The following is a 15,637-nucleotide window of genomic DNA, read 5'->3' as shown; positions in this document are numbered from 1 at the left end:
TTATTATTTTGTATATTGACAAATTTCTTTTTCTTTTTGTTTTTTCTGGAGCCTTGTGCAGATTAGGGCTGCACAAAAGACTGGACGGCACTGGACTTCACCCTAACCCGAAGTCCGGTCTCTTTCATGAAAAAGACTGGGTTAGGCAACCCGTAGTCCAGTCTTGTCCAGTAATAACCCGAAGATTAACAGGACCGGACTTGGTCCATAGGACTGGGAGACTGGTCCTGTCAGTCCAGTACTCACTTAGCTTTTTTTCCCTCTTTTTATTCTATGAGAGGCAATAATCCATTCCAACATAATAAACTCAATTAAGATAGTAAAAATACTTATAATAATAATAAATCCATAATAATTTCTAACAATAAGAAAAAAAATATTTTTGTTATAGTCTAAATTATTTAAATTTATAAACTTTAATAAAAACAGTACTCAAAAAATTCAACAACACTATATTACAATAACAATTTAGAAACAAACTTAATAAATCTTTATGCAATCATCTCCTTAGCATCAATTACACTTTAAACATTTGTCAAAAATAAATTAATTATAATTATAATAAAAAAAATTAATAGGACTGGACTGGACCAAGTGGTCCGGATGCCTGGTCTCTTGTCCAGTCCAACCCGAAAAAATAGTCTGGTCTTTTTAGTCCTTTTGGTCCTGAAGGACCAGTGACTATACAGACCGAACAAGACTGAAACCATCTCGAGTTGGACTGGACCAGACAGGACTGGGAGACTTTTGCACAGCCCTAGTGCAGATAATTGACGAGCAAGTCTTCACGCCACATAGACTCAGCATCATCCTTGCTCAAAAACTCTCCATCGTACGAATCACACTCTCCGCTGTCGACAACCTCTTCCTCCATCGGAGCTCTACTGCTACAGATCTTGTTGAAGGAGATAGAGATTGGGCACCTGTGGTCGAAGCAGGGACACTCGATGAAAGGGAAGGGATGATAGCAACACACAAGATAGAGAGCAAGTCTCAACGGCGACGGCTGTCATCACTCATTAGATCCGGCAGACTTGGGAGAGTGAAGGTTGAGCAAGGGATGAGCTACCATGGGACGACAGTAATGAAGAAAGGTTTCGGTTTAGGCTCATTTAGCAGATAATGAAGAGAGAGAGAGAGAGAGAGAGTGCCCCAACATTCATAACCCCCAATGCCGATGAAAAAGTTATGGTGATTAGCTTCATTATAAACGCTCATTTGCACCCCAACCGTGGTTGAATTTTTTTTTAATATCCAAACATAATAAATTGAGCTTTTAGTATTTCAATTTAAGTTTGGGTCATCCCAAACTTAGTTGGATTGTAATCCAAACATGCATGACATCTTCCTCAGAATTACGTAACAAATGCGGCTTGTGACTTGTGAGAAAGAAACCTACAGCTGGCGGTATGCCGGGATCCTCGTCCCAAACTCCATTTAGGGTGCTTGCAGGCATCAAACCGTTCAAATGAAAATGCCCCGTCGAACTATCATCCGCTTCACAAGTCTACCCTAAAGTTCCTTAGTATGTCATAGGTTAATTGGTTCTGACTTATTGACTTTGCGACAAGCAACGTGATGTTTTCCTTCTCAGAGTAATAGGTAATTTGTGATGTGGCTTTGTCAGTTATTTAGCTGAACTACGATATTAAATTAAATATATATGCTGCATCGTGAAAACCAGCTTATATAATATTCAAGAAAAAGCTAAAAGGCAAGAAAAAAGAACTATGTCAACTTCACCAAACTAATAAAATGTGAAAAAAAAAAACGACCATTAATGAAAATATGTGAAAAAAAAACGATCATTAATGAAATAAAACGGGATGAATTCAAATATAGCGAAACAAAATAAAACATTCCATTCTTTAAGATTTTTACTAAAGAAATAAATAATTTTATTTAGTCAATACTTAAAAATTATTATAGAACTAATATATTAAATTAGATATAATTATTTTTTAAATTGTACAGTGAAAGGAAATGCAAGAGAGAGAGAGAAGGATGCAAATAATTTAGTAAATTGTTATTTATATCATAGCATTTCATATTTACCTTCCAATCGAGAGGCAAGAAAAATGAGTTTAACATGGCTTGAATAGTTACCCAAACCATTATAGACTCCGTTAAAAATTTCTCCCGATTTCTAGCCATTTATTCCTTTCCTTTTTCGTCTTAAAAATAACCCCCAAATATTACATAACAGCTTACGTCTTTTGATTAGTCCGGCATTCCAAAGTCTATCTTGTCATCAATTGTGCTTGTATCTCACTCCACTCTTTTTGAGACATAACATCCCCCGAATCAATCAGAATCATCGCGCCAATATTTTATTCAGCTTCTACCTTCTTGTGCTATCATGTTATGTACTATCACCACCGAAATTCTCCTGTGTTAAACAGATGCTGTTACGAATACATATTTAACGGTAAAAAAATTTCAATGCACAGATAGAGAGATAGGCATGTTCACAAATTCATTTCCCGTCTCTAATCCCCATAATGACATCCACCAAACGCAACCTTTTTCGACTTCCAATCTCTACCTATCTTCGTTTATCTGGCCACGTCAAAGGCCAATAATTGCAGAAAGCTCCCGGGAAGATAATGGAGCCTTAACTTCAACGATGGTAAATGATAAACTCATGAACTACAAGGTTCAGTCCTCATGGATATTGGTAGCTCAGTGGTCTTACCTAAAAGTTCCCTCCCCCTTTACTTTCCTGTGTTCTCTCAGGCATCTCAAAAAGTTCCTTCATTTACACCACCACTACCTCCTCTTCTGCTTGCAGTTGTGTTCTTCAGTATCTGCACAATGAAACCACATGCATGTATGATAACGAGACAACATAGAAAACAGCTACTAGACAGGCTGAATTGGACAGGATGAGTATGGTGATGATGAAGAAGGGAATGTGGCAATTAAATGAAGTAGACGAAGTTGACATACATGTCTTAGCATTTGATTCTCGTTCTGCAAAGTGGACAATCTCTCTTCCAGATCCGTGTTCTTCTCCAAGTCCTTAACCCTTGTTTCCAAATCGATCAAGTATGCCTTCTTACGCTCTCTTGCTTGCTGAGCCGAGACTTTGTTCCTCAGCAACCTTCTTCGTTTTCACACCCAACCAAAAATCAATGAGATTGCAAATTCCATGGACGAGGTAATAGAATGAGATCACGTACCTCTTGAGGCGCTTGGTTTCTTTTTCGGCAGCGCTTCTAACTCTCTTCCTCGGACTCTCCCCTCTCCCCTGAACCAATCCTTCAGAGGTGTCCGGCCGGGAAGCTGTCGTTCCGGTTCATTCCCCGCCCATCTCGGGCACCCTTCTGATTTCCTCATCGCTTCCGGTTTCTGGACTACCATAAATTCCGGGGGGGGGGGCTTCAGTCAATAATCTGGGCTATTCAAGACAAGCACACTCTCTCTGCGTAAGAAATGAAGAATGATGTTACGGGACGATAGCGCTGGTTTGGTGGATTTTATGTGAAAGGTAGATTTCCCAGAGATGAAAATCTGAAATAAATCAAATCCCGGAAATAGAGGGAAGATCAGGTAGATTTATTTTGCCAAAATTAGTTTCAGCCAGAATCCGAACACTGCCAACGACGTCTGTTCTGAGACTATAAACTTGCCTAAATGAAAACATTGTGTGCGATTAGAGTAAAAGACATTCCGCGAGGAATCTGACCTTCTTTGACTTCGAGGTGGAGAGCAGAGCTGAAGGATTTTTCACTGCTTGAAGGGAGAGAGCTTGTTGCGGGCTAAACCGTATCCTGCATTCTGGCCAACAAAATAAAATAACAGAACCCAGAGAAGAGAGTTTCCACTTCGCAAAGATAATCACAGAGACAGGGTTTATTATTTGAGAAAGAGAAAATGAGCGGGATGAATAGACCTCAGGGAGTTGGGAGAAGCGTTGAGTGCATGAAGATCTGAGGGCAATGAAAGGAGGAGCGTCAGAAAATGTGAGCCACGAAGGAAGAACACGATCGAGGGCTAGGAACAAGGAATCGTGGGGTAATGTGGAGAGTTGGGAAGATTGGGTTTAAAGCTTTAGATGGAAGGAATGGTACTTGGAATCGGGACCAGCACGACAACATGAGCGCGACCTGCGTCTGACAATGATGTCTCTGCTCTTCCTTCCAGGAAGATCCATCATCGCAATACAGTAGCATTAGTTTGTTTGCCTAAGAAAATTACCATAGGTTAGCTTGGGCAGAGTAGAATTGGGAAAGATTTGAAGAGCTGACCATGGAGGGGAGGTTTCAATGTTTTATTAGCATTTAGCATGGGTATACGTCGAATTTGAATTTAATAATTGTACTTAATATAAATATTAAATGCTTGTAATATTTATATTAAGTATGATTATTGAATTCAAACCCGACATATGCCTTCCTTCAAGATTTAAAATGACTTTAAATCACGTTATTTCCTTGATTGTGTTTCTTGGGTGATAGGAGAAGGAGCTTCCTTTTATTTTTGATCTTTTAATAGTACTCCCTCATAATTTTAATTAAGATTACACGCATTAATAAAATATAACAATAATATTTTATCAATTTATTTTTTAAAATAAAATTATAAATTTTTAAAAATACTCATACATGATTTACAATATCATTTTAATAATCTCTTCACTTAAAAATAGTATTAAAAAAATATCATTAATAAAATTTTAATTTTTTAAATTGTCTTATATGTTGAGATAAAAAATTATTCAAACATTATCTTATAATTTAAGATGAAGAGAATAGTATGTAAACAACAAATTTTTGTTAAATTATACTCCCTCCGTTTCTGTTTATAAGTCATTTTTATCAATCTCATCAATATCAATATAATAAAAGTATAAGGAATAAAAGTAAGTAAAATTTCAAACATGCCCCTATATAACAAATCTAAAAAGTAATATTTTATTATATTTTTTCTCTCATAAAGGGTAATTTTAAAAATGCTTTTCAAATATTACCTAAAAAGACGCACCATGACTTATAAATAGGACTAAATGTACATTCAAAAATGAGACTTATAAATGGGATCAGAGGGAGTACTTCTTAGGTTTTTATTGTATAGTACTTTCAGTTATTTAACACATGTTAAAAATGTTAGTTTTTTTCTTGCTATTATAAAAAAATGAGATGTATTTTTATTTTTATTCTTAACTTTAAATTATAATAAAACTATATTAAATAGATTCATGTTAATTAATAAAAAATAAAATTAAAAAATAATTTAATTATTATAAGGTATTCTACATATTAAATTAAAAATTATTTTTAAAAGATATCCCATAAATAAATTCGGAAAAAGTATTAGGATGCTATAATAAAACATATACCTTTGTGATATGCCACATATTCCTTTTCATTCTCGTGGCGGCTCTAGTTAATCCAATGATGTTGGCATGACAACCGATGCGGAGGCCAGATACATTGAAAACCCAACAAAGATCCGCTAAAAAATGAGATGTTTTTGCTTGGATGGATGACAACTGACGCAACAGTGAAAGATGAAATGACTAAGAAGGAATTAACCGTTGTTTAAGGTTGCCCATTGTCACCCAGCACTTTACTTTCGTTACCATTTCAAGCTAGAGTGTCCTTCTCCTGGGGGATTGAACGAACACGCGATACAATCACAATCAAATTATTTTATCTATTTTTTAAAAAATGAGAGAAGTATTGTTGGCTAACGCCAGTTAAATAAGTGCGGTACTCTAGAGCGTTTGATAACAAAAGGCCAAAAAAAAAGAAGCCAGGCTTTATTTATTTATTTTGGAGTGTCTTTTTCCCTCATATTGAGGGAAGGCAAGGCAAGAGGACCACCTACTCATGAATATGAAGGAGGGCCTCAATCTTAAAATTCCTCCATCTCCCACTTCAATCATTTTGTTTTGTCCCCTGTGGAAGACAATCCTCCCGCCCTTTTTCATTTTGTTTCCTTTGCTCGTCTGACCCATCTCATTCTCCAATCTTCCATCTCCTCCTTCCCCCTTTTCCTTTCGGACATCCTAAACATAAACGGCCACCGTACCAATACGCTGACCCATTTAGCTTCTCAGAGGCAACTCGCCAATTTCAAAAGTGCCTTTTACTTTTATCACTACATGATACTCTTCCAAACTCATTCACAACGCACAGTTTAAAAAATTTATTTTATCTCATTTATAAATTATAGTATGACTTTTTAAGTAATATTTAAAAAATATATTTAAAATTTTATAGAAAATTTTATCTCTTATATTTTTATATTGATATTTATAAAATTAATAAAAATAATATATAGAAAGGACCGAATAAGTAGACTTCAAGTCACATGACAGTGTCCCCACCCGGCCCCCTACATCCAAGTCTAGAGTTAGACACATGAAATCATGAACCTGCTGCCTACTTCGTGTCAAAAGACAAAACTTGACCGCGTTAAATTCTCCCATTGGGCCAATGCTACTATCTGTGCACCCCCATGGCCTTCATGATTCCCCCTCTCCATCGTCAACCTAAAAGCCTCCCACACTAATGGATTTACTTCTTCACCCATGGAACATTTGCCCATTTCCCCCAACATAATCTTCCATCCATTCCCTTCCTAACCTCTTCACAGTTCCAAGTGTTTTCTCAATATATTTCGACAAAACCAAAATGCAGGTACAAAATTTGACACCTGCATCCCCCAATTTAAAATTACAAGTCACTCTGAACTAATTTACACCTTTAATGAGTTAGTTGACATTTACAATTACACATTCTTTTTATGATTACCTTTATTCAATAAAGTGTCTAGATCAAAAAAACATTATTAACAAATACTTAAAAGACTAAAAATGCCTCATATTTTTTAAGGCAATACTTGAAAGATACCTAATAATGTTCAACGAAAAAAATACCTACTGATTTTAAAGGGGAGTATCATATATTAACATATAGATAAACGACGGAGCAAGCTTCAAAGAGCTTCGGCAACAGAACGCCGGTACGGAACTCGATCTTCAGGAACGCCATCCTCTGCACGTTTATCTTCAAACCATTTAACAACTCTCCTCCGAGGAAGGTTGGTCACATGCACGATGCTATTGATCATTGCATTCTGCATAGCAATTCAATGCAGTCACGTGTATTAAATTAACTGGCTCTGTTCCAGGGGAAAGAGTGAAAAAATCTGCCAACTATCAATGCTCATGTTTATATCATAATATTTAAGGCTCATTAGGATAACTGTACAAAATAAAATTTGTTAATACAAGGCCTGATAAGATAAGCATACATGCGTTTAGATGTTTCTGCCAAAGCATGACGGAGTTCCAGCAACTCAAAAGAAAACCAAGGAAAGCAAAAGAGAGAGAGAAAACGAAGAGAAAAATGGAGCATGTCATAAAGTGATACGTCGATGGACGACTTAATAGTTATAACGAATGCTTCTTTATCTTGCAACCACCGTTACTGATGCATAAGAAAATTTACTTACAGTGGGCCGTTTTGTTCTCTTATAAATTCTTTCCAGAGTGTCAACGTGTACCCTTTTCAATCTCTTCTGAGCAGACCATCTACGTTGCATGACATGAACAGGAACCTTAGACTTCGCCTCAGGCTCTACATGATCTGTGCGTATATCTTCAAGAACAGTCTCCGAGGGTTTAGCTTCACGTTCTAGTACTGGTGCTCTGGGCTCATCAGGTAATGACAGACTCATCATTAGAAGATTTGGAGGAGGGTCACGGAGCAAATCAAGAACAATAGCCCTATCAAGACAGAGCTCGGCAGCAAGACTTTTGATCTGTACAATGAAATTAATTTTGAGAACAGAGTGAAGAAGGTTAAGATTAGCTCCTCCGCGTCATAAGTCATATCATATGAAATGACAATTACCACCTTCAAATTCACAACCCTATAAAGCAAAATATGTCTTGAATAATTAGAGATCCTATACAATCACTGTACGTGAATTACATTAAAGGGCAAGCCAGAGACCCAATCAAGTGGCTGCATCTATTTTTTCCAGCTAATTACTAAAATTTTATCAGTCTTGCGGTTCCTGTAAGGATCTTTTTGTTTATAAATTACAATGGAAAGGTACACTTCAAGGGCAGAAAGTCTGGAAGATGATTCATGATATTTACAAATAATAATGGGATAAATGGCTTAAAGAGATGGCTGCAATATTTCCAAACATATTTCAATTCCACAAAGTTTCAAAGAGAATGATTACGGGCACTTAATGCTGACCGGATATCAGGATCACCCAACTATTGGAAGTGTGGCAAATCAAGATGATCTCAAAACTCTTTCAATTATTCAATCACTGTAAGGCAAAATATAATTAAAAGATAGAAAAAGACCACACAACTGAGACAATAAGATGTCCAACAAATCTCTCCAAGATTTTAACAATCATCAGCAAATTCATGCTAAAAACTCACAAAATTAAATAAACAAGACACTTACACTAGTTTTGCGACGACCAGCTTTTAAAGCTTTAGCTAATTTTCGTAGCTGCCAACTTCGAAGGTTCACTTGCCTCCCATCTCCTTCACAATCATCATCGTCGTCGTCATCATCTTCTTCTTTATTAGAATCACCATCAGTTTCAGTATCACTTAAGACTGAGCTTAACAATTCTGCATCATCATCATCATCTTCTTCTTCATTATTAGAATCACCATCAGTTTCTGTATCACTTAAGACTGAGCTTAACAATTCTGCATCATCATCATCATCATCTTCTTCTTCTCCATTATTAGCATCACCATCAGTTTCTGCATCACTTAAGACTGAGCTTAACAATTCTGCATCATCTCCCCCCAGTGCATCCTCTAACTCCCGTTCCAACATGACAAGGTCTTCCTCAGTTATTTCATCATCACTATCGTTGAAGGACATATCATCATTTTTGAGATCTTCTTCCAGTTGCTTGAAAAGAAGCTCAAAAGCATCCTCTTCCTCATACTCCTCTTTAACATGATTTTGAGACAAATTTTGCTGAAGAACAGAATGCACACAATGCAATATATCAGTCATGTAAATAATCATTTGTTGTTATTATTATTATTATTTTTGCTGTTGCAACTATCACTGTGGATGATAAATTTAGTTCATTAAGCATTAGAAATGTTCAATGAACACCTAAAATCCAGCAGCAAGACAGACATATCGTAAGCCACCCAAAATATAGAAGTATCACTAAGCATTAAGTTGCTAGTGAACTGATTGCTCAATTCATAGACTAAGATTTAATCATTTAACAAAATTCATCCATGCAAACAAGTACTATAAGCAGCCTGCAGACTACAAAGTTGAGGCTCAAATATTGAAAAATCAGAGACTTGAAGCATGACAGCAAAGAGAATAAAAGAAATAAATCTCCTATTTTTAATTTTGAGCCTGATAGAAATAAAGTACAGTTGAGGACTCATCGGTAAAACTTAAAATATCTTAAGAGGAAAACCTAGAGGGAGCAGCTAAATATGCAAAATAAGAAACTTAATTGAATTGTTTGATTCAGAATTTTGAAATTTTAAAATTTTTTTTCCAAAATTCTAGTTCAGGAAAAATAAGACGTTTTCCTTCACATGTAATATTATCATGTTCATTGAGCTAATTAGACAAACACAGTATCAATATCGGGAAGTTCATCTTCTCTTTCAAATGGCAACCAATTTGGTTCAACCAAGCACAAATTTATAGCGATACAGCTTCCAATGCTAGAATAACCAGTCTCATATACTTGCTTAAGGTCTTTTCAGGCAAATAGGAATAGTTGAAAGTACTTCAACGATATTCCCACTGCCCGGGCCAAAAATTACAGAGGCGAATAGTTCACCTTCTTTTTCTTTTTGCGAGAAGAAGATGCAGCGACACTGACAGAGCTGATGTCTCGACCACCAGGGTATACTAGGATGGGGAAGGATAAAGGTCTTCGTGACAAAGTCAGGCTACCCACATTGAAACGCTCGCATCGAGCGGATGAGAAACGTTGAACGGCTATGGATTTGGTGCATCCAGATGAAGAAACCGCAAAAGTCATCGTTTCCTTAGGTTTACCTTCGAGTGGAAAAGCCCTTCAAATCGTCTCTTTTTATACAGTATACAGTTTCGTTTACGAAAGACCTGGTAAATACGGTTAATGTGCTCTGGTAATCCAATCAAATCAAGTGGAGGAAAATAGATTTTAGTATGTCAGATGTTAATATGCTAATGATATTAGTAATATTAATAACAAAAATTTGTTATAAATTAAATAATTAAAAGATATTCACATATTTTAATTTAATTAAAAATAAATATTTTATATATAAAATGTTGGATATATAATTTGTTTTTTTTTCCTTTCTTTTATCTGATGACAAAGTCTCACCATCTCCATCTCTCTTCCTTGCTTCCTATATTTTTTTAAGGAAAATTCCTCGTTGGCAGTATCACATCTCTTGGATAATTTTTTTGACGACCAAAGGATAGATCTTGTTATTATTGTTAAAGTTAAGTGGAACACCCCTGTATTTAGTATTGTACCCCATAGAGGTTAAAAAGGTAATGCACACACACACATGCTTTTCTTTTTAAAATACTGTGATTCTAAACTATCCACATTATCATCCGTTTTTAAAATTTTTTTTAAACAATATCAACATTATTTCTAAAATTGATAAAAACTTAAAATTTGTTTAGCAAATCTGTTCTGAAAATAATTTTCTAAATAAAAAAAATTGATTGGTAACTTCTTTTTGAAAAAAAATTATTGAAAAATAAAAAAATAAATATTGTTTTGAAAAATAAAAAAATGAAAAAACCTTCTATATATTTTGAAATTGTTGTTCTAAATAATAAGGAAAAATACAAAAAACACTTTTGTTGTTTTTTATTTTTAAAATATATTTTACAAGACACCAGTTTTTAAAATAATAAAATAAAAATAATTTCAAACAAAACACTATTTTCCTTCGTTCAAAATATTCTCCATAAGGTCTCAACGATAACTTTTTAACTAATTCACAATTTTAAATTTAATAGCTTCCTCAATTTATCTAATTAGTATAATAAATTCTATCATCTTAATAACTTCCCCTTGATTCATTTTAGTTTAAACATTTTAAATTTTAAATTTATAGAATTTAAATTTAAATATGAAATTTTTAAATTATGAATAATTTTCATATCCTATTATCTCTATTCTCTAATATCATAACCTCTTTATTTTTTAATTTCAAAACTTGTGATGTATCATATTTTAAAATCATTTACGTTTAAATCAATTTATTTAATTAGTATAATTGATTTTTCTCATTCTAATAACTACCCCTTTAATTCTTACTAATTTAAAATTTTTAAATCTAAAAATTATAACGTTTAAATTTAAATGCAAGATTTTTGAATCAGGAATAACTTCCATGCCTCATTATCTCCATTATCTAATATCATATCATATCATATCATATTCTCTTTATTTTTAGATTTCAAAATTTGTGATGTATTGTAGTTTACAATTATTTTCGTCTAAATTAATTAATCAGTATAATAGATTTTTATTCTAGTAATTACCTCTTAATTTAACTTCTTCCTAATTTTTATGTTCATGGTTTTGCATATTGCTTCACAAATTAACTTCTGCACGTTAGCTTAACTTTTCCTGGCCCATGATCTCTCAATTTGCCAGATGTGTCCCTCAATGCCTCCTCGAACCAGCATGATGATTTCCCCTCCCAGTATAAGCTCCATCCTTACCTAGAGAAAATACAATACGTTGAGATAGCAACCACATGAAGGTGATTGCATGAACACTGGGGGATTATATACCAACCCTTTGACTCCTTCACAATACAACCTACGACAACCACACCAAAAGATAAACTAATACTCCCTCTATTTAAAAATATAAAATATTTTTAATTGAATTTCACTCCTCAATAGAGTACGTTCTTACTTTTAAACTAATTATATTTTTTCATATTTACTCCTATTAAATATCTTATAATAAATATAAGTCAACATCAATAGGGGCATTTTTGAAAAAAAAAAGTAATGATTACACCTCAAAAGATTAAAAATACCTTATATTTTTTTAACATTCAACTTTTTAAAAAATATTTTACATTTTTTAAATGGAGAGAGTATTTAAGATTTGTTATCTCACAATGAGACCGTCACCTTGCATGGGACAAACTAAAATTTCTCCATGAAGTCAAGGACATTATGTGCAGTGATCTTTTTTTTTTTTTGGTTTTTCTCTATTATACAGTGTTATTTTAAAATTCTTATATTATTAATTCTGTATGCAGATCTCTTCTTTTCCAGTGCATTGATAAGGAGTACTGAGAAACCATTTGCCTTCATATCTATATATTGTACAACAAGAAGTGCCTTTTGTTCTAGAAAGAGGCCCTGATGCTTTTAGATTTCATTTTTATGTTACAAAGTCTTTTATCAACATCTCTCTGATGCCTAGGCAATGTGACTCAACTTTCCCAATGTGTATTCAAGACCCGAACTCGGACTGTAAAGCCCGCACAACCCTTTCCCATATATCCTTCTCCACACGGCGTAAAGAGCAGTCGATCAAGTGCTAGCGTTTATCCTGAGGTCCCAGTCATGTCAATCGTTCTCCTTTCAGCACTGGAACAAGAAATACCAACAAGATCGGAACAATTTAATCATAGAGTGGTTTTTAAGTCTACTTCATTTCCTATATATCTCCTAATATCACATTCTCTTTACCAGGACAGAGGCAGTACAGAGGTGTTGGTGTTCAAAACTCCCTTGTATTGGTAAACTAACTCTCTCTGTATGTCTTGGTGAGTGTTTCAATTATGGCAGATTTATCTGTTATGCGATTCTGCAACGAGGGAAATTCTTGAGATTCCCTGACCCCTATTTACGCGGGCTAACTGCGACTCTGATGAGGAATCTGGCTACTCGCGAGAGATGCCACTTCAACAATGGTTATAATTACACGGACAATTCTTAATTGATATTCCAACATATGCTCGGTGAAATTCTGCCTCTCAGCTGATCTCTGCGAGGATCTCAATGCGTCTCCAGGACAGCGATCAATGCAGTTTCTGCTCTTTTGATCACTGTCATGCAGTGTTTACTGCTGTCAAGTTCATAAAAGATGCTCCTAAATTTCGCAGAATCGTGGTTGTGCTTGTTCACCATTACTATAGATATATGTTTGATGAATTCATCATGTAATGCAATTATGATGCAGGCTGGTTAGATGGCACGTTTGGCTATTCATCAGGCCACCGTTTGATCCTTCCTTATTAATTTCGAGGTTGTAGGATCAAGATTTACAAGTAAAGCAAACCAACTCCTCACTAAAGAGATTGTCAGAGAACGTGGTAGGACATGTGCCATGCCACGCAGTCAGGAGCAAAAAGCAAAATTAAAGGGTCTAACAGCAGAAAGAGAGATCTAAAATGACCGAGATCATGCATCGTTTTAGAGAAAATGATAAGGCGACTTTGTGAAATCTCTTATCCTTAGCAATTTTGAGCGAACCACCCTGTCATTACAATAGCTGCGGCCATTATTATTGAAAGCCTTTCTATAGGAATACTGTGGGACAAAATGACCATATCGTCTTACCGACTGTATCATAGAAAAGTTTGAACGGGCAAATTGTGATGTGCATTTTGTTGCCACTAAAAATTTTTCTACACTAGGCAAAATAATAATAATAATAAATTTTCTGTTACGCACGTAGCGATGATGGTGACTCCCAAGCTAATGCAGTAGCGTACGTGGTTATGGGACTAAACAAATAGTTTGTGATATCGATGTAGCCCAAAACCACATTTGCTCCTTAGTTTGAACTTTGAAGCATGGGATTAACTCAACTTTTTTGTCCTTTTTAATTCAATTGTCATTTATATTATTATGCGCTGCGATACTTTAGGTCATATTTCAATATAATCAACATCTATAGTAAATTAATTTTTTATTAAGACATGTACCATTTATTTTTTGAGTAAAAGGGAAATTCATTAAATCAAATAGAAACTGTACAAGATTGCAATCAAAGCAAAAGAGAAGTTAACACATTACAGCAAAGTAGTGATAATGGAAAAAGAGCCTAAAGAATGATTGACAGTGATTCTAATTTGTGAAAGCACATCATTTTTCAAAAAACTCTCCTTAGTGAAGATGCGCCGGTTCTGAATTTCCCATAGCTTCCAGCAAGTAAAACTAATGCCAATCTTCTATGATGTATCAAGACAAGGATTGTGTAGGCAGTCAATGAACCAAGAGCTAATAGGCTTCCCATAGAAATCAGTACACATATCCAAGGGAAGAATTCTCTTCCAGACTGATGCAGCAAGAGGACATTCTTTAAGAGAGTGATTAATATCTTCAAGTAGGCTATTACAAAGGGAGCATTATACATGTTGAGTAAATTTCCTGCGGGCTCTTTCTGAGTTGGTAAGTAATCTCCCTTTAAACATTAACCAAATAAAGGTTCTCACTCTTTGGGCCATTGGTAGCTTCCAAACTCTTGACCAAGTATTGCTTTGATTATTCCAGTTAAGGGATTGTGAGGCCTCATAAGCTGATTTGACAGTAAAATCTCCCTTACTAGTGAGGTTCCAAAAACAAGAAGGGCTCTCAAAATCATCTTGACTGATATGGATGTTGGCAATCTGATGCAGAATGCTATCAGGAAGAAGATGAGCAAAAGAGTCCCACTTCCATCTCCCTTCATTATCCCTAAAGTCCGAGATAGGCTTTGAAAGACTTTGTTCGCCTATTTCAGCATATGATACATTTTTCAATAGTCCAATATCGTCAACCCAATAATCAGACCAAAATTTGATGGACTTGCCATTGCCTGGCTTCCACTTAACATGCATCAATGTGTCTTGCCAAATTTTTGCAATATTTCTAAGAAAATGAGAGCATTTATTTCTATTTACATCCTGTAAGATATTGCCCTGGAGCTGATACTTGCTTCGTAGTACTCGAACCCAAAAAAGATTTGGTTCTGTAACAATCTTGTAGGCCAATTTCGAGAGGAACGCTCTATTTTGTGCTTCAAGGGATAAAATCTCACATCCTCCATTTTTAAGGGGTTGACAAAGATCCTGCCATTTAACTAAATTGATGCCATGATGATTAGCTGAATGACCTCATATGAATTGACGGATGACTTTCTTAATTTGGTTGCAACAAGTGGTTGGAAGTATGGCACTTTGCATAGTGTAGAGGGGGATAGAGGTAAGGACAGACTTGGCAAGAGTTATGCGGCCAGCTAGAAAAAGGGATTTGCTCTTCCATCCAGCTAGCTTTTGGTTGAGTCTTTCAAGAGTAGTTGTAAGTTTGAGAGCTGACCCTGCCATTAATTAAATGTACACCAAGATAGCGACCAAGGGACTCAGTACGTTGAAAACCCAAGGATTGACAGACAGAAGCACAAGTGGCAGCAGAGGTGTTTCTTGAGAAATAGACATGGGTTTTGGCTTGATTTACAGTCTGCCCAGAGGAGAGGCTAAATTGATGTAACACTCTCTTAATAGCATTAACTTGGGTTTCAGAAGTATCTCCAAAGAGTATAAGGTCATCCGCAAAAAAAAAAAAAATGAGAGAGAGGAACACCTTTACAACCTAATTTAATGGGATGCCAATTCTTATTTGCTACTTCATCAACAATA

At 35.2% G+C, this 15,637-nt stretch overlaps 1 protein-coding gene and 1 pseudogene across 1 annotated transcript; both read right to left on the bottom strand.

Annotated features, from left to right (window-relative positions):
- Positions 1-2,304: 2,304 nt before the first annotated feature.
- LOC129302086 (transcription factor HY5-like) lies at positions 2,305-4,156 on the bottom strand (annotated as a pseudogene).
- A 2,589-nt stretch (positions 4,157-6,745) lies between these two features.
- Positions 6,746-10,057, bottom strand: LOC129303592 (protein OVEREXPRESSOR OF CATIONIC PEROXIDASE 3). The gene is made up of 4 exons (XM_054943007.1): positions 9,817-10,057; positions 8,442-8,975; positions 7,465-7,773; positions 6,746-7,086 (listed from the first exon to the last, which is right to left on the bottom strand). Exons 1-4 carry the CDS (start codon positions 10,018-10,020, stop codon positions 6,946-6,948), a joined length of 1,188 nt encoding a protein of 395 aa, XP_054798982.1. The 5' UTR covers positions 10,021-10,057; the 3' UTR covers positions 6,746-6,945.
- Positions 10,058-15,637: the final 5,580 nt, after the last annotated feature.

Source organism: Prosopis cineraria, unplaced genomic scaffold, assembly GCF_029017545.1.
Source record: "Prosopis cineraria cultivar Desert tree isolate PC_DT_omini unplaced genomic scaffold, ASM2901754v1 PC2, whole genome shotgun sequence".
Classification (NCBI taxonomy): Eukaryota; Viridiplantae; Streptophyta; class Magnoliopsida; order Fabales; family Fabaceae; genus Prosopis; species Prosopis cineraria.
Note: the sequence above shows the minus strand (reverse complement) of the source record. Positions and strands in the feature narration are given on the sequence as shown.

What these genes read in the sequence shown, in the direction of transcription:
- LOC129303592 (XM_054943007.1), bottom strand. Translation starts at nt 10,020, where the DNA reads ATGACTTTTGCGGTTTCTTCATCTGGATGCACCAAATCCATAGCCGTT. An exon ending in CTGGTCGTCGCAAAACTAGT is followed by an intron (nt 7,774 to 8,441) that starts GTAAGTGTCTTG and finishes TTCATTGTACAG; the next exon opens with ATCAAAAGTCTTGCTGCCGA. An exon ending in AGAGAACAAAACGGCCCACT is followed by an intron (nt 7,087 to 7,464) that starts GTAAGTAAATTT and finishes ATTGCTATGCAG; the next exon opens with AATGCAATGATCAATAGCAT.